The sequence below is a fragment of the Perissodus microlepis genome, chromosome 16 (genome assembly GCF_051167445.1).
Source record: "Perissodus microlepis isolate ML-2025 ecotype Zambia chromosome 16, ASM5116744v1, whole genome shotgun sequence".
Lineage (NCBI taxonomy): Eukaryota > Metazoa > Chordata > Actinopteri > Cichliformes > Cichlidae > Perissodus > Perissodus microlepis.
In genome coordinates this window covers 7855918-7879521 of record NC_140476.1, presented here as the reverse complement: position 1 = coordinate 7879521, position 23604 = coordinate 7855918, and the positions used below count along the sequence as shown (strand labels likewise).

Below are 23604 nucleotides of genomic sequence, written 5' to 3'. Positions count from 1 at the left end.
TACATGCCTACAGGGAGTGCAGAATTATTAGGCAAGTTGTATTTTTGAGGAATAATTTTATTATTGAACAACAACCATGTTCTCAATGAACCCAAAAAACTCATTAATATCAAAGCTGAATGTTTTTGGAAGTAGTTTTTAGTTTGTTTTTAGTTTTAGCTATTTTAGGGGGATATCTGTGTGTGCAGGTGACTATTACTGTGCATAATTATTAGGCAACTTAACAAAAAACAAATATATACCCATGTCAATTATTTATTTTTACCAGTGAAACCAATATAACATCTCCACATTCACAAATATACATTTCTGACATTCAAAAACAAAACAAAAACAAATCAGCGACCAATATAGCCACCTTTCTTTGCAAGGACACTCAAAAGCCTGCCATCCATGGATTCTGTCAGTGTTTTGATCTGTTCACCATCAACATTGCGTGCAGCAGCAACCACAGCCTCCCAGACACTGTTCAGAGAGGTGTACTGTTTTCCCTCCTTGTAAATCTCACATTTGATGATGGACCACAGGTTCTCAATGGGGTTCAGATCAGGTGAACAAGGAGGCCATGTCATTAGTTTTTCTTCTTTTATACCCTTTCTTGCCAGCCACGCTGTGGAGTACTTGGACGCTTGTGATGGAGCATTGTCCTGCATGAAAATCATGTTTTTCTTGAAGGATGCAGACTTCTTCCTGTACCACTGCTTGAAGAAGGTGTCTTCCAGAAACTGGCAGTAGGACTGGGAGTTGAGCTTGACTCCATCCTCAACCCGAAAAGGCCCCACAAGCTCATCTTTGATGATACCAGCCCAAACCAGTACTCCACCTCCACCTTGCTGGCATCTGAGTCGGACTGGAGCTCTCTGCCCTTTACCAATCCAGCCACGGGCCCATCCATCTGGCCCATCAAGACTCACTCTCATTTCATCAGTCCATAAAACCTTAGAAAAACCAGTCTTGAGATATTTCTTGGCCCAGTTTTGACCTTTCAGCTTGTGTGTCTTGTTCAGTGGTGGTCGTCTTTCAGCCTTTCTTACCTTGGCCATGTCTCTCAGTATTGCACACCTTGTGCTTTTGGGCACTCCAGTGATGTTGCAGCTCTGAAATATGGCCAAACTGGTGGCAAGTGGCATCTTGGCAGCTGCACGCTTGACTTTTCTCAGTTCATGGGCAGTTATTTTGCGCCTTGGTTTTTCCACACGCTTCTTGCGACCCTGTTGACTATTTTGAATGAAACGCTTGATTGTTCGATGATCACGCTTCAGAAGCTTTGCAATTTTGAGACTTCTGCATCCCTCTGCAAGATATCTCACTATTTTTGACTTTTCTGAGCCTGTCAAGTCCTTCTTTTGACCCATTTTGCCAAAGGAAAGGAATTTGCCTAATAATTATGCACACCTGATATAGGGTGTTGATGTCATTAGACCACACCCCTTCTCATTACAGAGATGCACATCACCTAATATGCTTAATTGGTAGTAGGCTTTCGAGCCTATACAGCTTGGAGTAAGACAACATGCATGAAGAGGATGATGTGGACAAAATACTCATTTGCCTAATAATTCTGCACTCCCTGTATATGTTGTTAATACAGACAAAGGCAGGAAGAATCATAGGTTTAAGTCTACAGAGCACTTTGACATTAAGATCAATCTGCTGACCTTCAAGACCTCAGTAGATGTAGGCCAAATTTTATTGGACTGTTAGCATCACTGCCCTCTAGACCAGCGGTCCCCAACCCCCGGGTCACGAACTGGTACCGGGCCGCGAGAGTTGAGGCTCAGGTGTGAAATTCATGGTTTTCAGGGTTTTTATCGTTAACTCGGTTTCCCTGGATCTTTTCCCATGTTGTAGTTGTGCGTCTTATTTTGAAAGAAATAGTTACGCATTACCATAGTGACCAGAGAGCATTAAGGGGCTCAGTGGAGGATGTTACTCTTAATGTTGTTGCAGCATTTCCGGAGGACTCTGCTAATAAAGTTACACAATTACACAGTGAATTCACGTTTATTATTATATTTACAAAACACCACAGTTTTTGTCTTGATTGTATCATTTTATTTTGTTGTATTTATCCGTGACACCTTAAAGGCCGATCTGTGAAAATATTGTCTGACATTAAACCGATCTGGTTGGGGACCGCTGGTCTACACCTAGGGATGGGTATTGATAAGATTTTCACGATTCCGATTCCATTTTCGATTCTGTTTAACGATTTGATTCTTTATCGATTCTCTTATCGATTCTTTTTAAAAAAGGAGAACACTAAGGTCGATTAGCTTAGAACTTTGTTTTATATCTTCTCTTTGAACAAGATAGAAATTTAGGAGTAACATGGCCTTACAAACCCAGCAGTGAGAGCTTAAGAGATCCACAGCCTACGGCTCTTTAATGGGGTGTCACAGGGTCCCCAGGAAAAAAAATTGTAAATGTAAAATAATAAAATAAATATTCTTCTGTAGCAATAACAAAGTATAACATAAATTATTCTGTAGCAATTACACAAGAATATCCAGTAATGTCCCTGCCTACAATTAAACACATTCACTTACCGAAAATCGGGGGCATCTGCTGTGGCAAATGGGTGCAAGCCTTTTACCACAAACTTAGTCACTGCTCGGTGACATTCGTCTATCCTGGCCTGAAAGGAGACGCTACCGGCAGACTGCAGCGACAACTGCCAGCATCTGAGCCAGCCAGACTCTGTCTGTCTCTCTCATCATGGTCACCTAAATGCACAGTAATGGAAGGTTTTGTAATAAGGCAGATCGCGCTAACATAATATGCACTGTCAGTTGATTATTTACCTGCCGCATTAACGGGAGAGGATGTGCAAACATTACCGCTGCTGCTGGGTTGAGATTCACGAGTCCGGAGCGGAATTAAAAACACGACATTCATTTAAGGTCATCGTGTGTTTTGTGAGCAAATGCTTTTGCATATTCGTAGTGTTTCCTCCCTTAAATGAAATATCTACTTTTCAAGTATTGCAAGTTGCCCTGTTGTTATCCGTTCTCGTAAAGTATAACCAAACTTTTGAGCGTTTGAGCCGCTTAGGCGCCGTGTTTCCTGCCAGGTAAATGACGCTCCGCAACGTGGTGACGTCATTTGGGGCGACTGGAATCGATAAGGGAATCGTTTGCAAAAAATGGCAAACAATTCCAAGGAATTGAAACAGTGGGAACCAGTTCTCAACAAGAACCGGTTTTCGATACCCATCCCTATCTACACCCCTGCAAAGTTTTGTCGGAATTGATTCAAAACTTTTTGAGCTATTGTGTTTAAAGGCAGAATAACCTCTATACAAGACCTTCTTCTATAGTAGTAAACTCTTCGGAAAGAGGAATGTTTTAATGGTCTACATTCCCCGTCTGAAATGTCAAAAACACCCGGTAAATACAGGGGAGGTATTGCTGATATCAATACCGATACTGATACTTTTAACCTATAAAGGCAGCTTATGTAAGGGAGAGCATTGTTTCATAACTTAAGAGATCAATCACAGTTCACCAAATTCTGAACACATTTCAATTACCACCAAATCACTTTTGTTTTCCACAATAATAAGTTAACACACCTTTCAGTTTTGTTTTGAGAAGAGGAAGGTATACGTGCCTGTCTTTGGGTCAACTTCTGTTGTTTAAATGTGCTGTAGACTATTATTAAAAGATGTGACATTCAACACAAAAAGATTCAGAGATTTTTTATTGTGCATGATTGAAGTACATTTTTTAATTTCTAAAAAAAAAAAACAATTCAGTGGGCTACATGCTGAACTTGGAGGATAGAGCCAGATTATCGATCTGATACCAATCCCAGCGTTGGTATGGATCGTCTCTACGGGTGAGCATCAGTATCAAGTGGCGTCGTTCAGTTTTACCCAACAGGACTTAACGATTGCTGCAATTTTTTTCAGGAACCAAATCATACTTACAACCAACTGTGTCACAGCTGTTACTCATAGAAAGTTTAGAGAAATGTTTTACAGAAAAAACAAAGACCGAGTCAGTTGCATTTCTCAGATTTCCTGTAAATTAATAGTAAACAGAGGCCAGTTCAGGAGCGTCACATTACTTATGCTGAAGTACGGAATTTTTTTCAGCCCTTTTACTGGTAATAAAACGAATTGTGTGGAGTTTCTGATCTGTCCTGCAAGGATTTTCCCCGCTCGCCAGCTTTTTCTCACTGTAAAAACTAACCACACACTCAAAACTTTCATATTGTTACAGAGAAGTGCTCCACACTGAAGGTCCAGCCTGTCAAACAGGAAGTGGGAAGTTCTATTTATAATGTGGGGTTTTTGCAGGGTTTTATCGGAACACCCTTTTTCAGTTTAAAAATAAAAAAAGAAAGCAAATTTTCTACTTAAAGTTTAAATTGAAAGACTAAACACATTTAACACCTTTAAAAAACAAATCAGTTCAACAGCTTCATTTCAAAAAGAGACATATGCATTATTAAGTCACACTTTATTAAGCTGAATTAAATAAAGTTCAAAGATAAACACACGTATGCTTATTATCATTAGTTGTTAGTCAACGAGTGAGCAGTCACAGCGTCCCCTCGATTCAGAGAAAAACTTTCAGCTTTCAGTCTTCAAAACTTCACCAGCTCAGCACTCCTGTTTCCCCTGCTGAGTTTCTCTGCACTGCCTCCAGCTTTGGTTTCTCCCAGGAAACTACCGCAAAGTGTGCGAGCTTCAGATTTTACTCAACAGAGAAATTAGTTTTTTGTGTGTTTTTCCAAAGCTCTTTTAAAGGTTCACTACAGTACAGCTGATTCTCTGCCCCCTCTGTTTATTCAGACGCTTACATCATTCATTTTTAAAAAGCAGAAATCTGTCAATGCTGGAGCACTCTGCACACTAACAAGCATGCTCTTCCTCATTAGTCGACTTAGTTTTTAAATACTCTGATGATTCTGCTGCGTCAGATGCTTGTTTAATTCCTAAAGAGCCAGACTATCAGTCAGAAGTTTGAATTTTAAACGGACTAAAATGAGATGAGGCTACACAGGAGGGACTGCAGATTCACCCCGATTCTCCATTTCTATGTTTCTACACTGGCCAGTACATGTTGTCACATCTTTTTGTCCATAAAACAGTCCACGCACAAGTTCACCCCACGTGCGTTAACTTCAGGAAACACAGACGCACCTTTTTCCAACAACTTTCACCCAAAAAGTGCTCATCAGAGACCTGATTTAGACTTCTGCAATGAGTCTTTGCAGAGTCAATAATGTAGCCTATGTTAGCAGCGGCATTTATGGTGAGATTATGCCCCTGTTTTATTTGACAGCCGATACAATCAAAAAGCCAGGTATTTTTTTCCCTCTCTAGGTTCTCACTCTTAAATTTGTACCTCTAGTTTTTTCACTTCTTTGCTCATTCTGAAGGTCTCAGCCATCTCCCACCATGAATTTGCAGACATTTGTGTGTCCTTATATTGACCAAATGATTATTTTTCCTTATACTGACACAAGGATTTTATTCTGACGGCTAAATTCAAGAACTGCCCCAAAAACATAGCTGGAAACAGGAGGGGTGATGGTACTCAACAGGCCAATCACAAGAGGCGTGAGCTTTGTCGACATGCCATTTAGTCAGGGTCGGGTTTCAGAGGCGTTTGTGGTTATGATGTAGAACTCCACTGAGTCAAATCTCCAGTAAGGGTGAACGGGCGTTTAGACGACGTCTAAAAGTGCAACACTGGAAAATCTGAGGCTATAAAACAAATTGGAAATCTCTGGTTGGTTTTAATATAAACTTTTAATTTTATTTGGGAAAATATTTAATAAATTCACAGATGGGCTGCGATCAAAATTACCTCAGTTATCAGAGGTCTGATGAATACACGGCAGTTAAAGTGTATTCAACACACACACACACACACACACACACACACACACTTCAGAATTTGAAAAGTAAATGGTGGCAGGTATCCTCAACAAAGGTGACGCCCCTTTGGTTACGACCATCTTTTAAATACAGTCTGTGGCTGAAATGTGAAGCGATAAGAGGTGAGGCGAGGCGAGTTACCTTCCCGCCTGCTTTCCTTCCATATTTACATTTATTGTTGAAGAATTATAGTTTACACATTTTTAGACGAAGCAAAAAATCTAAACGCAGCCTCGTGTGTCGTACACGCGCGGCCGCAGCTCGCCTTCAGCCGTGTCCGTCACACAAACATGTCCCATCGATTTCTGAACACAGAACGATTCAGTTCAGGATCCTGACGTTCGTTTCTCTGCTCTCAGAGTCCACAACAAAACTCAGGACTTTCACTCAGCCTCCTCCTCAGAGTCCTCCTCGCTTCCCTCTTCCTCCTCCTCGTCACTCCCTTCTTCTTCCTCTTCCTCCTCCTCCTCTTCCTCCTCCTCAGAGTCTTCCTCTTTGTCTACAGCTGGCATCTTGATGATGATCTCATCATCAGCATCATTTTCCGCCGCCGTGGACTTCCTTCTCTCGAGGAAAGAGGGTGTGCAGACAGGTGTGCTGTCCTAAGGAAGAGCAAAGATTACACTGACTCACTGCTCCACCTTGTGGTAAAAAACAGTACTGCATGAAAGTACAGCATGACGCTCAGGCATCAAATTCAACACCTTTCTTCAGTCTCTCTGGATGATATCAATCCTTTTCTTTTTTTTTTGATTTTGTTGTTAAATGCATCTATTTTAAGTAAAAGGCTTAAATGTTGGTACATGGGTTTTATCACGCTGGCACTATCAGACACGCGCGATAAGCTTAACGCACCGCAGTTCTTTAGGCGCAGTTATCTGACCCCAGACCACTGAGAGACCCGGGGCCATTTTCAGTCTGTGCCCGACATAAAACCAAACATGACAACAAGACTTACGTCAGTGCACGAAGACACGTTCCCAGCATCGGAGGAAGACTTCTTCTTAGGAACCTGAGCCGCCTGGAAGAGCACAGAGAGCAGTGAAGGTGAAGTTTATAAGACCTCGGAAAGAACAAACAATCTCAAAACAAAAAAATATTGACGTTTTTTTTGACCAAGCCGAGCTGACACTGAGCTGACAGTGTAACAGTCCTGACTGCACACAGTAACTGAGGCCTGACGTTAAAGAAAATCTGCTTTGACTTTCTGGACTGTTGCTCAGAATAAAGAGTATGAAGACACTGATTGTAGTTTTCACTGTTTACTGTGCAGGGTGTCTACTGCAAGTCCCAGCAGCCCGCAGGCTTAAATCGCAGCACATCACAGGATTTCATACTTTGAAAACCTTTTTATTAAGCTACAAACAGCCCTGAGTTTAGTTTGTGGCATTTATATTTGAAGTGGGGAGATTCCTGCAGGGAATGACTCGAAAGAAAGCATGAGGGTAAAAGTGTGCATGGCTTCATTAAATAATCTAAAGTTTCTGTAAATAACCAGATGATTCTGAGGGGGGCAGGTGGGAAAGTCTTTCCAGATTCAGTTGAATTTATATGGAATCAGCAGTATTCCAAATCGCTGTTATCAGCCTGTAATTCTCTGAAAATCCTTTTTCTTTTTTGTAAAAACTGAAGCTTCTGAACAGATCACAGCTGCACGCTGTTTGGAATTTAGTTGGAAGAAATCCATTAATTAAATCAGACGCCTTTAAATATGCCGCCATGTCACGGCACATTTCCAGTTTTTAAAACCTAAATCCGTTTAATGTTTCCGCTCCAGCGTGTAAACACTTACGAATCCGGGGAATTCGTACTCGATGCCGTATGCTGCGATCCTCTTTCGGAGCCTCGACTCTTTGCGCAGCAGCTTGCCGGTCATTTTTGCAATTTCCTCCTCCGTGTGCTTCTTGTTGTAACGCGTTACCGCGGGATACGTCGGCTTTTTGAACCCTCGCTCCGAGCCAACAAACAGCTTCTCGTGCACCTTCTCGGGAGGAAACACCTGACCTGGGAGGAAAAAAAAAAAAAGTATAAATTTAAATAAACATCAGGTAGGAAATAAGACCTTTAAAGGAAAACTTCCTGTGAATCAGGATCTAAAAGATGAGGTTTGACTCACATTTGATGAGTCTCTCTCCCATCAGGTAATTATTCATCGTCTCTGCAACGATCTTCGCCACTTCATCGCAGTCAAACTCGATGAAAGCGTAACCTTTGCTGTTACCAGTCTGCAAACAAACAGAGAGAGGAATAAAGTGACAGTCACAGACTCTGCCCTCCAGATGTTTTCATTCCCTCCAGATGTTTGTTGGCACATGGGTTTTATCACTCTGATAACAGGCAGAGCAGGTGATAAGCTTAATGTACCAGAGTACTCTAGGCTCAGTTATCTGACCTCAGACCACTTTTACATCTGAGATCATTTTCAGTCTCAGCCAAAACTCCAGATTTTAAGAAGTGGAGCTTCAAACAGGCTCCTGCCTGGACTACTTAAACCAAAATAAAGAAATCGGAATGTTTGCAGAGCGTGCTGGATTCAAGAATGGCAATCAAGAAGTTCCTCAACTGCTCCTGCTAAACACGGAGGTGTTGGGAGTCAGTTTTATTACTTTGTTACTGCTTTCAGGAGACAAATCCCTGCAACTTTTTACCAAGTTATAGTTCAAAGGTCATTTTTTGCTTAGATGCAACATGTGGACTCCAAGTGAAGTTTGAAGGAAGTGATACATCGCTGCTATAGCTGTGAAAGTTTTACAGATGCAGTTGAAGATTCTGATCGCCCCTCACACATTCACACGTTTGTTTCCACATGTTCAGGGTTACCTTCTTACTGCGGGACAGCCGCAGCCGCAGGATCTTCCCAAACTGACCGAAGTAAGATTTGAGCTGAGGCTCCACCAGGTTTCGGGGCAGGTGGCTGACGTAAATCACTCCTGGGGTCAGACGGTTTGCCTGTGATGGGGAAAAGACAGATCACCACATTACACAGAGAGCTGGGCCTTCACCTGTGATCAGATTATAATACAATATAATGCACAGACTAAATTATGAGAACAAAAATGCGGTACTTTAAAGATTTATTTTTCACAGACCGGCTTTTAAAATGTCTACAAAATAAAAGTACAAAATAAATACAATTTATATATATTAAACATACAGATGTTCGCCTCATTTACAGATTTTCTTGTTTAAATCAGTTTACATTCAGTTTGGTCACATTTCTTTGGGGCCAGTTCTCTTTATTTCTTTACTGTAATAACATTAATCTTCCTCTCAGTCCGTAAACTTAATAATTTGAGACAGGATGCCATTTCTTCTTCTTTTTTTAAATGGGCCTGCCTTACATCTGTAAACCTGAGTAAATACGCTGCACGTGGGCCGACTGACAGAGTAAAGACCACGAGCCTATAAAGATGTCACGGCACCTTAGCCCGAGTTAAACACAGACTACAGAGAGAGACATAAGCAGTGAGAGTAAACTCAGCGACAGTAAACAAAAAGAAAATAACTGCAGACTATCGGGTCTCCTTCAAGGCCACATGTCTCACCCACCTTGCCTGATTTCTTCTTCTTCACCTCCTGAACCTTCTTTCTGAAGTCGGACTCCTGTGCAGGATTCAGCGCCAGCAGCTCTTTGGCCTCAGCAGGAGCCGCTTCGGCGCCACTTTCACTCATTTTTCGCTGTTGGAAGCTACAAACGCCACATAAACTGAAACAAACACTCACTTAGCCGTCCATAAACCACGATGCTGCTGCTGATAATGACCCACATCCGGCTGCACATGCGCAGAACACCAACGAGTGCCGGAGAAACGCGTCACGTCTGCAGCTCCGCGCTCTGTGCAGCGACACCTACAGGTGCGGAGGTGTGTTTGTTAGTCGGTTTCTTCTCCTACATTATTTTCACGCTCAAAAAAGAAAGAGAAAAAAAAACCTCAGTAAAAAATGAAATGAAAATGAAAACAAAACAAAACAAAGGTACTCTTTAAGAATATTTTAGAAAATGTTCTTGGTATATTTGTATACCAATCAAGTACATTTAATTTTAACATATTCCTTTAAATTTAACATTTTACATCGTGTTTACTTAACAAAAAATGGAAAATTTACAAGTAATTGAATTAAAATTAAATTAAGTTAAAGTCAGAATCTTGGGATAAATCTTATTTTTAGTTAATTCTTCTTCTTTTTTTTTTATTATTGTTGTTGTTGTTGTTGTTATTATTATTATTATTATTATTATTATTAGTAGTAGTAGTAGTATCAGCTATATTTAGGGGAAATCAACATCTCATTTTCTTATGTGATTATCACTTCTTATATCTCACCTGGCTGTGCGCATCTTTACTTAAGTTTGAGAACCTCTACATTTCTATTCATAAGAAACATCTCATAACATTTTAATTATGATAAAAAGTCCTGCTTCAAACACCAATCCTAAGAATTGAAATATAAAAATGTGTAAAACTGAAAAAAGTCATTGTGCAGGCATCATATTTTATTTTATAAGATTTCATACATTTTGGTACAAAGTCTTAATGTTTAAATTACAAAAAAGATAAATACTTCAAGGAAAGAAAAGCACATTTATGCAAAAACTGGGAAAAAAAATTGAATAAATTTGAAAACAAATGCAATAAATAAATACATAAAAATGAAATATATCAAAATTAAATGAAAGAAAACTTAAAACTGTGGCGAATAAAAGCAAAAATACAAAAATATGAACTAAAAATATATAAAAGTCAAATTTTAAACAACAAACAAAAAAAAACACATATAAAAGTTTTCACATTTAGAAAAAAAAATGGCCATTTTAGGATTAAAGTTGAAATTTCGACATTAAATTTAATTAGTATTTTGAGAAAAAAAAGTCTAAATGTGGAGATTGTGGTTGTTGTTTCAACCAAACAACTGCAATGGCTCCTGTACCTTCTATAAAATTCTTAACATGGTCCTAATACTCTTTCATAGCAATGTGCCTACTACTGTATGAACACAGCATCACAGCATAGGGGCACAACGTGCACTAAACAGCAGGTTCGCTACAGCACTTAAAAATCAGCCAAAAACACTCTGATTGGTTATCTCATTCTCAGTTTGATCTATAAAGACCATTTTCTCTTTCTTGTAGAACTGTAATTATATTTGTATTAAAAATCAACACCATGTTCACCTCTGTGCCCTTAATTTGTCACCCACAATTTGAGAACCACTACTGTAATCATTTTTTGAAAAAACACCCTCATAACCTTTGTAATTGTTATAAAAATCTAAATTTCAGGTGAAGACAGTTGGCTATTGCTCTGAGAAATGTTGGAGTCCAAAGGCAGGGGAGGAGGAGGAGCTTAGGAGGAGGTGGAGAGGGGGTGGAGTGTTTATCATTAAGATAATAAGAGGAGATAGACATCAGAGCCAGATCAGCAGTGCACACAGCAGCATCAGTGGGTTTAGATTCATGACATGGAAACAAAAGTAATCTACTTCACGGTGAACGGGAGACCGGAGCAGGCGGAGTTCCCGGTCGACTGTCCGGCTCAGGACGTCAAAGGTAGGAGCCGAAGCTGAAGTTTATGTTTCATATGATCAAATGCATTCTAACGTGTTGTTTTGGACAAATGAATTAAAGTGGAATATTCTTGTGCTTAGAGTTCAGGAAATACTCTTTTGTGACTAAAATCAATAAAGCAAATTTGATAAATGGATCAACATAAGACAAAGCAGTCTTTGCTGCAAATACAGCTGCCACTGACAGCTCCTCACCTCTCACAGCAGCTTCAGCCTTTGGCATCATGGTCTCCACGCACATTACATACTGCAGATTTTACTCATTAGAACAGTGCTGTAACTGCAAGTAGTGTTCTTACTTAATTTACATGACTGCATTTAACTTCTATTGTACTAGTTTTTGAAGTTTACTTTCCTGTATTGAATTATCTGAACGTTGTACCTGCATAGTTCTGGACACTCGTTCCACTTAATTTGTGCTTGATTTTTCTAAACAGTTCTGCAGTGGGAAGCTCAGAATCGAGGCACTGTCAAAAATGTTTACCTTTACATCTTTTTTTGGTTAATATTTCAGTGCAGTCATTTATGGAAAACTTTACATGCGTGATGTGTGTTTTTCAGCGTTTGTGACTGATAATTATAATAGAGACTCCTGCAGTGCCTAATGCCTCCCAATCATGTTCGGGGCTGCTCGTGTTTCTGAGACACTACGGTGTATGGGGCACATTAAGGCAAAACCCCCCTCAGCTTTCTAAGTACTGTAATTCTCTGAGAATTGGGTATATTAAAACATTTCTAAACTAATATTAGATGAAGTTGTCATGTCTGTGTGTAGGCAGGCAGGAAGAGAGGACCCAAAATGCAGGACTCACTGAGGTGGAAGTAACTCAAAACACACAGCTTTATTGCTGGTAAGAAGCAGAACAGAAAAACACTAACTCAACTGGAAGAACAGAATAACTAGGCAGGAGGCTGGCTGGCAAACGGAACACACAGAGGAGGCGAGGGTGAACAGACGTTAACGACGCGACACCGAGTAGGGGAAGACACAGACACTAAATACAAGAGGTGAACGGAGCGAAGAGGAAACAGCTGGGAGACACGGCTGACACTGATTACACTGACGAGACAGGGAGAGCACAAAGCTGAACGCACTGACATAGGACACAGATCTACAAAATAAAACAGGAAGCACACGACAGACAGAGACAGAGACTCGTAAACAGGCATAATGACGTCATGGGCAGACAGAGGGACATACGGGCAGAGAAGACTAAGCACAGGCAACCTAAACCAAACATGAGGGCAAGATAACAAAACCTAAACCAGAAATAATCATCATCGTCATCATCATCAACATCATCATCATCGGATAACTAAAGAATCAGAATATAATTATAATCAAAACAGTATCACCAGAGAATAAGAACTAATCCATAATGCAAAAATAAACCAAAACATAAGAAACTCAAAATACTGGGTCGAACCGACCCAGGACCGTGACAGAAGTGCTATAAATATAAATAATAGAGCTCTTTTAGTTTAATATACATTGTATGATTATAGAAGTTCATATTGAATACCCAAGTATGAGTATAGCACAACCACACTGACCAAATTTGTGTAAATCACCCCTCTTAAGTAGATTTTACTTTTTTCTGATAAACCTTGTTACTGTTTGTTGTTGCTGATTGTTGTTATTGGTGGTTGTTGGTTGTGGTTGTTGCTGATTGTTGCTGGTTGTGGATTGTTCTTGGTGACTGTTGGTGTTGCTGGTTGTTATAGTTGTTTGACGATAATGGGTTGTTAGATACTGAGCACTTTACAAATATTGTATAAGTGTTAGCATGGAAATGATATCAATAACCTAAAGAAAACAAAATGCAAGAAAATTTTCAAAATAGCTCAGAATAGACAAAAAAATCTAAGTCTAAATTAAATGATTCATATCAAAGTTGGTTAGTAATGTGGACGTGGTTATATATGTCTGTTCATTTGAATAACAATTCCTGGACTTCCTCAAGTGATTCTATAAAATAAACCTCAAGCTGGTCTTTCTAGATCTGTTCCGCTCTGCCGCCGAGGCCGGACCCCATGACATCCTGAAACTGTACAACCCTAAAGGCAACATCATCAACATTTCTCCGAGCCTTGAACCCAACAGCCCCAACCTGTGCTACAAGCTGGAGGTGGTGGCTGCCGACTGTAACAGTGAGCTGTTAGGTATCTTTAATTATCTTTAATTAGGCATCGTGGGAATGGCAGTGATCCAGTTCACATGGAAACCGTTGACGGTCTCCATCTTTTTACGTCATTTCAGGTGCTGAGCTTGCTGGTGCACTAGGATTTGACCTGTCATCCATGGAAAAAAGGTAGGTGGGGCAGGCTGGGTAACAAAGGAGAGAACATGCATAAAGATCTCTTAGGTATGCTACCATCAGTGTGCTTTTTAAAGTCTCATATCAGGCATTAAAGACCAGAATCTGAGCCATGACACGTACAGCTGAAAAGTTCATGAATGGTTGCTTCACTGATCCCAGACTGCAGGGCCTGGAGAAGAAAATCCTCATCGAGGCTTGCGAGACGCCTGCAGTTGTGTATGAGATGAAGAAGCAGGTGGATTCATTCAGAGAGAAACTGGAGGTATCCCAGCAAAGTTTCCCACATCCAGTGTTGTGTTGTTTAAGCTTGTTCCGCCTCAAATAACTGAACAAAAATACCAGAAGTTTTTTTAAATTCAAAACTTAGAGACAAACATGGGGATAAAGTGGGTTTGGCAGGTGGGGGAACCCTATGATTAGATGTCACAGTGCAGCAGGGCTGGGGAAATAATCACTTAGGAAGAAGTCAGTAATAATTTGTAGTGTGAGCTCCAGTAGGTTTGTGTTCAGTGCTGCTTGCCATTTGTCTTCAGAGTGTGGAGCATCTAAGCTGGCTGGGGCTGTTCAAAGATCTCTCGGAGGGAACCCACAAGCCCTCACCGTTCTACCACAAAAGGACGCTGCGTAAAACCAGGGAAGAGTGTGAACATGTGCGGGAAAAGTTCCTGCAAATGAGGTTTGTAAAAATTCACACTAAAATGTTTGGAATAATTTGCTATTCTTACTCCTCATGCCACCATCTTTGCAGCTCTTTGGAGGTATCTGAGGAAGTGAGGCAGTACCTGAAGACGCCAACCTTTGATAACTGGTAAGTTTTGCTTTAAAATGCATGAATCCAATTGCTTTTAATGTCACCTGCTGAATCTGTTTTCATCACCCTGATGCGTCTTTGTGATCCTAAATAAACGAGCGCACCTGTTTCCTCCGTGGACAGTGAGGCAGGCGGCCAGCTAATGACAGTCGTGCCCAGCAGTTTCTGAAGAGGATGGAAGCCCTCAGCCTTGTCTTCTGATCCGCACACTCATCTCAATATGAATAGGCCTGGATGAGGACTCCCTAATTAAAAGAAGGTCTTTATAAAAGCCTTAATATGCACACCGCGTTTGAAGTGAGTGCCATGCATTCACTAAGGTTCGGTTATCTTTTCATTTGTCCAAAAGCTTTTAAAGCAAACCTGCAGCAATAGAGGAGCATCGATGAGGTTATGTTCAACCTACACACCTAAAGCTTGGAGCTAAATTACAGGATTCCTCTAAACACCTGATAAAATGTGCTTTTTGCAAGTTGGCCAGTGCGGTATTATCAGGAATAATTCTGACGTGATCCTGCACTCTTGCTGCTGTAAACAAATTTACTGAAAAGACTAAAACCCTCAGTGTGTTCGTATGTTTCTCAACACAGGAGTGCAACCACTCCTCGTGAACACAGAGCACAGTCAAGCATGTGTTTGAAAAGAAAAAAAAACATGGGTTTTAAGAAAAAATGCAAAAGTAGATGTTCAGTAGATAGATAAATAAATGTGGGAACAGGGTCCCAGCAAACAGAAAGGTGGTAACGCTGTACCTGCACTAAATTTTGGAGAAATATAGTGAAAACTGATGTTTTTATCAATATTTTAGTGCTGTCAGCGTTAATCGCCACAAATCTCTGTTAGCGAGTTATCGCAAATCACCCTGATGCGTGCGGCTGGACGGCGCTAACGCATTAACGAGCATTAATGAGCTGTGCAGCCACACGCACCGGGTGAACTCGCAAACGGAGATCTGCCGCGTTAATGTGGTTATGGCGTTAATTTCGTTTTAGCGAGATTAACGCTGACAGCACTAGGATATTTTTTTGTTTGTGTCAGTCAAAATAATATTTTTTTTTTCTTTCTGGATTTCCAAGACTTTCACCTTTTTTTAAAAAAAAACAAAAGAATTTCATGACAGATGGTTATGGTCCTCACTATTCCAACTTTGGCATCAGAGGGTTAAATATGTCTAAATGTGGTTCAATAATTGTCCTCTTTCCTTCCTCAACACGTCAGCTGACTCCACAGCTTCTGCATTTCTGTGTTGAATAATTATCGTCTGCTTGTCTTTCCTCAAAATCTTGTCTTGAAAGATGTGCTTAAAGATCCATTATTGGACTTTGTAGCAATGGGAAATTTGTGTCTTTTACATTATCTGTGTGTCCATTAGAAAACCTTTCACCCTTCAAGGTTTTTTTTTTTTTTTTAAGCTAAAAATTGGCAGGTCACATTTAGCCTGGAAATCCGTGTGGAAGGACTAATGTTGACTGGTTGGTTATTGATTGTTTGTTTCTGGTGATGTGCAGGCAGTGGGAGGATGCAGAGATTATGGTGCTCCTGCAAGTCATGTACACAGATTTAGACTTCATACCAACCTTCAACATCGAGCCCGAAGTCTTGCAGCAGTTTCTGTTCGAAATCTATCGCAGATACAACAACATCCCTTTTCATAACTTTAAACACTGCTTCTGTGTGACCCAGATGGTGAGTATGTTTAACGCCCGCAACTAAGGGCGTAATTCCCAATTACGCTGTGGTTAAATTTACCTACAAATACTTAAAGGCAGTTACACTAGAATAAAAGGGTAAAAAGTTAGTTAGGAAACAAAAAAAGTAATTTTAAGTACTGTGTAGTTTCATGGTAATAATGGTACATAGCACTTTTCAGGTTGTGAGCCATATTTTGGCTCCATCACTATAAGCTCACACAGGTCTACAAATTATTAAATATAGCACACACCCCGAAAAGTACAGCATATTTACGCATATGTAAGAAATATTGTGTTTTTCTGCAAAATCCATCCATCCATCCATCCATCCATCCATCTTCTTCCACTTATCCACGGCCAGGTTGCAGGGCAGCAGCCTAAGCAGAGAAGCCCAGACCTCCCTCTCCCCACCCACCTCCTCCAGCTTATCCGGAAGAACACCAATGCGTTCATAGGCCAGCCGAGAGATATAATCTCTCCAGTGTGTCCCGGTGGGACATGCCCGGAACACCTCACCTCCACCCAGGAGGCATCCTTATCAGATGCCCGAACCACCTCAACTGGCTCCTTTCAATGTGGAGGAGCAGCGGCTCTACCACGAGCCCATCCCGGATGGCTGAACTTCCCACCCTATCTCTAAGGGAGAGGCCAGCGAACCTTAGGAGGAAACCCATTTCCAACACTTGTATCTGCTATCTCAATCTGTCAGTCTCTACGGACAGCTTGTGACCACAGATGAGGATAGGGACTTAGATTGACCGATAAATCGAGAGCTTCGCTTTTACACTCAGCTCTCTCTTTACCACAACGGACCGGTACAGCGTCCGCATCACTTCAGCTGTAGCACCAATCCGAAGGTCGATCTCCCGCTACCTTCTGCCATCACTCGTGAACAAGACCCTGAGATACTTAAACTCCTCCACTTGGGGAAGGAACTTGGAGTTGGCACTCCACCATTTTCCGGCTGAGATTTGGAGGTGCTGATTCTCATTCCCCCTGCTTCACACTCAGCTGTGAATTTTTCCAGTGCGAACCATCATCCGATGAAGCCAACAGAACCACATCATCCGCGAAAAGCAGAGATGGGATTCTGAGACCACCCAAGTGAAAGACTTCCGCCACTTGGCTACACCTAGAAATTCTGTCCATAAAAATTATGAACAGAATCGGTGACAAAGGGCAGCTGTGCCGGAGTCCATCACCCACTGGGAATGAGTCCGACTTATTGCCAGCTATGTGGACCAAGCTCTTGCAATGGTTGTATAAGGATCGACTGGCCCGAAGCAATACGCCAGACACCCCATACTCACAAAGCACCTCCTACAGGACACTCTGAGGGACACAGTCGAATGCCTTCTCCAAGTCCACAAAACACATGTAGACTGGTTGGGCAAACTCCCATGCACCCTCAAGTATCCTTGAGAGAATAAAGAGCTGGTCCAGTCTTCCACGACCAGGACGGAAATCACATTGTTCCTCCTTTGTCTGAAGTTCGACTAACGGATGAACTCTCCTATCTAGCACCCTGGCATTTCTGCAAAATTATCATGAAATTACACAGTTTTCAAATTTACTTACGGTATAATTATTTGCTTGTTTCCTCTAAGAACGGGACTTGTTCCCCCTTATTCTAGTGTGCCCATCTTTAAGTATTTGTAGGTAAATATAATTAGATTTTAATTTGAAATAAAAATTGGATATTATAAAGTGTTACCAATAAATGCAGGTAAATCCTTCTTCATTCTCTCCATTTGTGTTGTTGCCTTTGTTTGTCTTCCCTCTGAGCAGATGTATGGTTTGATCTGGCTGACTGACCTGAGGAGTAAGATGGACAGCATTGACCTGCTGATTATGCTGACCTCTGCAGTCTGCCACGACCTCGACCACACGGGATACAACAATGCCTATCAGGTACACAAAGCACACTTTTTAGGCTTCCCTAGTACTGAAACTCAGACCTGCATTGTGGTTTGTTGTACCAGCTGGAGTTAGAGCACTCCCAGCCTACATATCAGAATATGAGAACAGAATTTTGATTCAACCTGAAAATTTGGCTCGGTGCGATTTTTGTTCACATTTTCTCACTAGATGATGTAAAACTGTGATATGGCAACAATTTTCTGCATGTAATGGATGGCACTTACTGCTTTCATATAATAATGAAACTCCGTTAAGATTAGGGAAAAGTCTCTTTGAGACTCTTTGAGAACCAGTCCATGTAATTCTTTGTAGTTTCATCGCTTAAAATCTTTTATACCAGTTATTTCGAAACTACCACCTTTTGCACTGTAGAAGAACAGCCAACACAGGTTTTGCTGGGACTTCAGTGCAGATGATGTTGCAACACTCTGTGATGTTTTATTCATCTGAATTTTTCCAGTTTTCCAAAATAAGGTTGAGGCTTGAACTTTGGTAAAAATCTCATGTCTGACTGTCCTTCAGATAAACGCTCGGACTGAACTCGCTCTGCGCTACAATGACATCTCTCCTCTGGAGAACCACCACTGTGCTGTAGCTTTCGAGATACTGGAGAGGGTAAGAATGAAAACCCTCCATTAACCTGCGTACACGCATGGATGAATCCACAGTGACCCGAGAGTCTTTGTTTCATAGACAGAGAGCAACATCTTCAGGAATCTGTCCACGGATCAGTACAAACGGATACGAGAGGGGATCATCAAGTGAGATCATCTTCCAATAGTCATGTTTTTAATTTTTCTCCCCCCAAAAGAAGGGAATATGTCTGTCTGTTCATTTGTCTGTCTGTCTGTTTGTTAGCAGTCTAGCATCCACAATTTTCAAGATATCATGTTCAAATTCTGTGTGGCGGTAGAAACCAATAATCAGCTCAAGGTGATTTAATTTTGTGTAAAAATGCTAGACCTTGAGGGACATGTGTACCTAGTTTGGCTAAGCATTTAACCTTAACCTTCATTGTTACGTCCAAGGTCAAAGTTGACCTTGAAAAAACTTTGTAGAAACCATATTGAGTAATATATCATAAGAAAGGGTACGCAGAGAGCAGTACAAAACACTTTTTATTTTTTCAATACAACACCCTACAATGTCACAATGATGTCATAAGATGACATCAGTATTTTATAATAAAAACACAAAAAAACATCAATGTGTTAGTGTAGCCTTTGCCTTCTGTGGGGAAGTTGTGATCTCTGAGTGCTCTTGTTCATCATGATCTCTTAGCACAGAATTTATAATGAGCACTGATTGTTTCAGATGCATTCTGGCCACCGACATGTCGAGACACAATGAGGTTCTCAACAAGTTCAAGTCCATCCTTCCAGTGTTTGACTTCACCAACAAGGACCACAGAGACGTGGTAAGACTACAGAGCATCGTGGAAATTTGGAAGCATCTATACATCTATTTACTGTTGTTGTTTGTGCAGCTAATGACGATCCTGATCAAAGTGAGCGACATATCCAACGAGGCCCGGCCCATGGAGGTGGCTGAGCCCTGGCTGGACTGTCTTTTACAGGAATTCTTCAACCAGGTACCGACTCCTGCTGAACTTTGTCAAGACATTTCAAAGTGACAATATGATTTGATGCTGTTTTTGATGAGATATCTGTAACTTAAAGAGGGATGTTTTGGAGCACAGTGACCTGAACTCTAAATGTTTTGGCTCTACGATGAGATTCAGGGACGGTCCAGCTGATTTTTGAAGGGCAGAGACAAACTGTGAGGTTCTTTATAGACACAGTCTGTTATCAAGTTATGTGAGAATTTATTTTTCAGATGATCTGACCTTGTTGGTGCAGTTCATTATAACAAATGCAGATTAACTTCACTTTTTAAAGCTACAGAAACTAAAATATATTACCTTTTAAATTCAAATATTAAATCCACCATGGCCTTACAGTAATGAGGTTGTGCCACACAGCTGAACATCCCTTATAAAGCAATAGAAGTAAACTAAGTTAAGTGGGTCAAATTTGTCTCCTGTCATTCTGTCAGAGTGATGTGGAGAAGTTGGAGGGCCTTCCCGTGACCCCCTTTATGGACCGGGACAAAGTTACCAAACCTTCGTCTCAAACAGGCTTCATCAGATTTGTTCTTCTGCCTCTCTTCATCGAGCTGGCCAACCTCTTCCCCTGCCTGGAGGTATTCAAATCAAAATTATGGAGAAAATGTACTGTATGTACTTCTTTAAAAGTATCTTTGCAAAATTTAATGAAGACTTTCACTGGAAGGTGTCCAAAACATCTTAAAAAAGTGGCTCAGATGAAAAGAAAAGACTAAAATAAACAAAAAAAAACCCCTGATTGGTGTGAAAGACAGCACAGGTAAACAGTGAACGGTGAACAGTGTAAACAGGGTAAGATTTACAAAATAAAACAGGAAATTACTTTACAGAAACCCGTCCTCAGCAAGTGTTAAAGTACAGCCGGCCTTTTTCTACTGTAAGGAACTCATAAATGGTTAAATTCAACCCATGTTTTTTGGTAAATTGTAATCAGTTTAAACTTTTTTTGCAATAATTCTGCAGCAACACATTATCGATCCCGTCCGGAAAGCTCTCGACTACTACACAGAGATGGAGAAAGCTCTGGAGACGGAGCAGCAGAACCGGGCTCAGAGCGAGAACGCAGCCAAGAGCAAGGAGGCAGCGGGAGGCCGACAAGACAGCCAGACGGACGCCGGGCCAGACACCTTGGAACCAGAGTCACAGTCAACATGAATGATTTCATATCAGTTCACTGTCATATTGATTATTTGGTGGACTAAACGTCCTGTGATGTAGTTTCTCTGCATGCAGTGTTGATGTAACTAGAATAGAATAACATCACATTCAACAGAAGTCTATTTTAAAATAAAACTGTTTCTCACAGAATATATTTTATGAAAGAAACATTATTTGTAAAGGAGCAACAGATCATAACACTGCGCTGTTACTCTGGTGCTGAAGTAGCCATGAAAACACTATGTTGTAATGACTGCCGCTGTTGTTTGTGTGTGTGTGTGTGTGTGTGTGTGTGTGTGTGTGTGTGTGTGTGTGTGTGTGTGTGTGTGTGTGTGTGTGTGTGTGTGTGTGCTCTGAGTTGTTCTTGGTCTAGTTTGCAGTTAATAAAACACACACAGGGAGTTTGCCATGCTGTGTATTCCTGTCATTGTTCTATCTGTAAAAACAAATGGGTTAAAAAGTGCTAAAGACTCGAAAACTGAAAGACGATAATTTAATGCCAAACCAACCAATCAAGCAAGTGACATGACCCTAACCACAAAACTGTGTTAGCCAATCAGAAATGTTAATATCCAGGTTAGCTAAACATTTGACCTTGACCATCATTGTTAGCGCCCAAGATCAAAGTTTACCTTGAAAAAAAATGTCAACAAACGATCCAACCATACATTCTCTTATCTGCTTATCCTTATCAGGGACACTGGGGGGCTGGTAAAGAAACCATATCAAGTAATATTTCGAGTCGTAGGTGGTTGCAATGTTACTATAACAGGCTGATGTCATCATGTTGGAATAAGAACACCATAAAACAAAGTTTTAGTTTGATTCTCTCGTTTTGCTGTTGTTTAACAGAGACTTTGAGTGAAACAAATGCCTGATTATCAGCAGGTGCAGGATGCATTACTGGACACTAGGTGGCACCATACTGCAGAGCTCAGAAAGATCAGCTGGGACCAGAAGTTCAGTCAGAGGGAATCACAGCTTTGTCTCCAACAGGAAGTTCAACTCTTAGCCACCGGTATCTTTGTTAGAGGCTTCCTTCTCATCTGCTTTTAATGTATATTCAGTTTGGTGCACTTTCAGAATGAATTACCCAGCAGTGTGATATATTTTTACCTTTAGACAATAAACCTTCTCTAAAATGTTGATTGTTTACTTGTTTTAGAGGTATTGACATCACTTTAAGACTGTTCTTTCCCCCTCAGGAAGACAAAAGACGCTGTGGTGTGTGGGGCCTCTGGCTTCTCTCACCTGAATGAATGCTGGTATGTGCTCTGTACTTGCAGGGGGTCACCATTCATTCTTCTACAAACGCCAGCAAGCAATGTGACCCGGAGCAAGTTTGGCAGCGGGGAAGAAGTCCCAGAATAGTGTTCCGTTGTGAGCTCTTTATCTTTTTTTCAATGATAGAATCAGCTATTAAAGTTTGCTGGTAGTAATCCCATCACAGCTCAGAGCCAAATACAGATCTGTTCTTTTTATAGGCTTCTCATAATCAGAGGAAAACTCTGAGTGAAAGAAGAGAAGGGCAGGCAAACGTCGTCACCCAGAGCTGCTGCAACAGCTGCTGACAGTGAAGGACTCAGATTGAGAGATAATCCATTTACAAAACCCACTTGAATAAGATTAAAACCCCTAAGAACCCTAAAAATCAAATATTTAGTATTTAGAGGACTTGTATTTGTGCACACAAATAAAATCAGGAAAGATTAACGCTTTAAAAACTTGGAATCAGCTTTGAATCTTTGATCAGCATAAAGATTCAAAGCATGGCTGTGGAGCTACTTCAGCCAGTTATCCAGTGACTTCTAAACGTCTGAGAATTAGCGCTTGTGTGTGCACTTCAGTCCACACTGTCTGGTTTAAAATCCACTGTGGGGTTGTACAGAGGTAGTGGGCCCCACAGTGGCAAATACACATGACCCTGACTGCATGATCATAAAGTTCATGAAACCCAACCTCAGAATGAATGAGCAATAAATGCTAATCAGAAATATAAAGACAGTTATCCGTTGACTCTATGGACTTCCCCGTATAATCTCGGGTCATCCAGTTCCATCTTTTTGGTGTTTCAAACTGCAGCTGCTCGACTTCCAAGTGATCTGACAGAAGGACAACAAGTGTTCCAGCCCAGCTGCACGAGCTGAGGTCATTTTTACAGAGTCTTTGAGGGTCTCTGTGAATATGCTCCACAGCAGATTACACATCAAATGAAACCCCATCCTTGGCCTCCAGGTGATCCCCTAAAAACTAAAGGTGACCAGGCTCTGAAAGAGTCTGATGGCCCACACGAAGGCCATGTCTGAAGGGTCAACTGTGAAGGTTATCTGCCCCAAATGATTTTTTTTTTAATATTTACTTTATTGTTTTTATTATTATTCTTTGGAGATGTTTAAAGATGTTTCTGTTATGTAGAACTTTTTTAATGATATTTGATATTCATTTTTTGTTTTTTAATGTGTTTTTTTGTATTTTTGAATAAGATCCAGATGTTTTAAAATTCCGGTATCTATTATTTTTAGTTACTTTTGTTTTTATGTGTCCTCGTTTTTTTTGTTTTTTGTTTTTGTTGTTGTTTGTTTTGGGTGAACTTGACCCTCACAGCTGATTGGTCGGAGTGT

The 23604-nt window shown here is 40.7% G+C and overlaps 2 protein-coding genes and 2 non-coding genes across 5 annotated transcripts; 1 reads left to right on the top strand and 3 right to left on the bottom strand.

Moving 5' to 3' along the window:
• Positions 1–3685: 3685 nt before the first annotated feature.
• Positions 3686–9672, bottom strand: nifk (nucleolar protein interacting with the FHA domain of MKI67). Its single transcript, XM_084908576.1, has 6 exons — positions 9443–9672; positions 8714–8842; positions 8010–8118; positions 7686–7897; positions 6852–6914; positions 3686–6495 (listed from the first exon to the last, which is right to left on the bottom strand). Exons 1-6 carry the CDS (start codon positions 9563–9565, stop codon positions 6277–6279), a joined length of 855 nt encoding a protein of 284 aa, XP_084764702.1. The 5' UTR covers positions 9566–9672; the 3' UTR covers positions 3686–6276.
• Positions 6685–6815, bottom strand: LOC146370372 (small nucleolar RNA ACA64). Its single transcript, XR_014797257.1, has one exon. It is a non-coding gene; the product is annotated as a small nucleolar RNA ACA64 (small nucleolar RNA).
• On the bottom strand, positions 8194–8324 carry LOC146370371 (small nucleolar RNA ACA64). The gene has a single exon (XR_014797254.1). It is a non-coding gene; the product is annotated as a small nucleolar RNA ACA64 (small nucleolar RNA).
• A 1643-nt stretch (positions 9673–11315) lies between the features above and the next one.
• LOC146370369 (high affinity cGMP-specific 3',5'-cyclic phosphodiesterase 9A) lies at positions 11316–22069 on the top strand. 2 transcript variants are annotated; one of them, XM_084908867.1, is made up of 14 exons: positions 11316–11441; positions 13460–13621; positions 13719–13770; positions 13939–14041; positions 14313–14455; positions 14528–14587; positions 16099–16276; positions 18070–18192; positions 18724–18816; positions 18895–18962; positions 19516–19615; positions 19688–19792; positions 20257–20403; positions 20789–22069. In XM_084908867.1, exons 1-14 carry the CDS (start codon positions 11354–11356, stop codon positions 20978–20980), a joined length of 1614 nt encoding a protein of 537 aa, XP_084764993.1. In that variant the 5' UTR covers positions 11316–11353; the 3' UTR covers positions 20981–22069. The 2 variants fall into 2 exon arrangements, with proteins under 2 accessions (XP_084764993.1, XP_084764992.1); XM_084908866.1 differs by having other exon boundaries at positions 19516–19618; positions 20789–22068.
• Positions 22070–23604: the final 1535 nt, after the last annotated feature.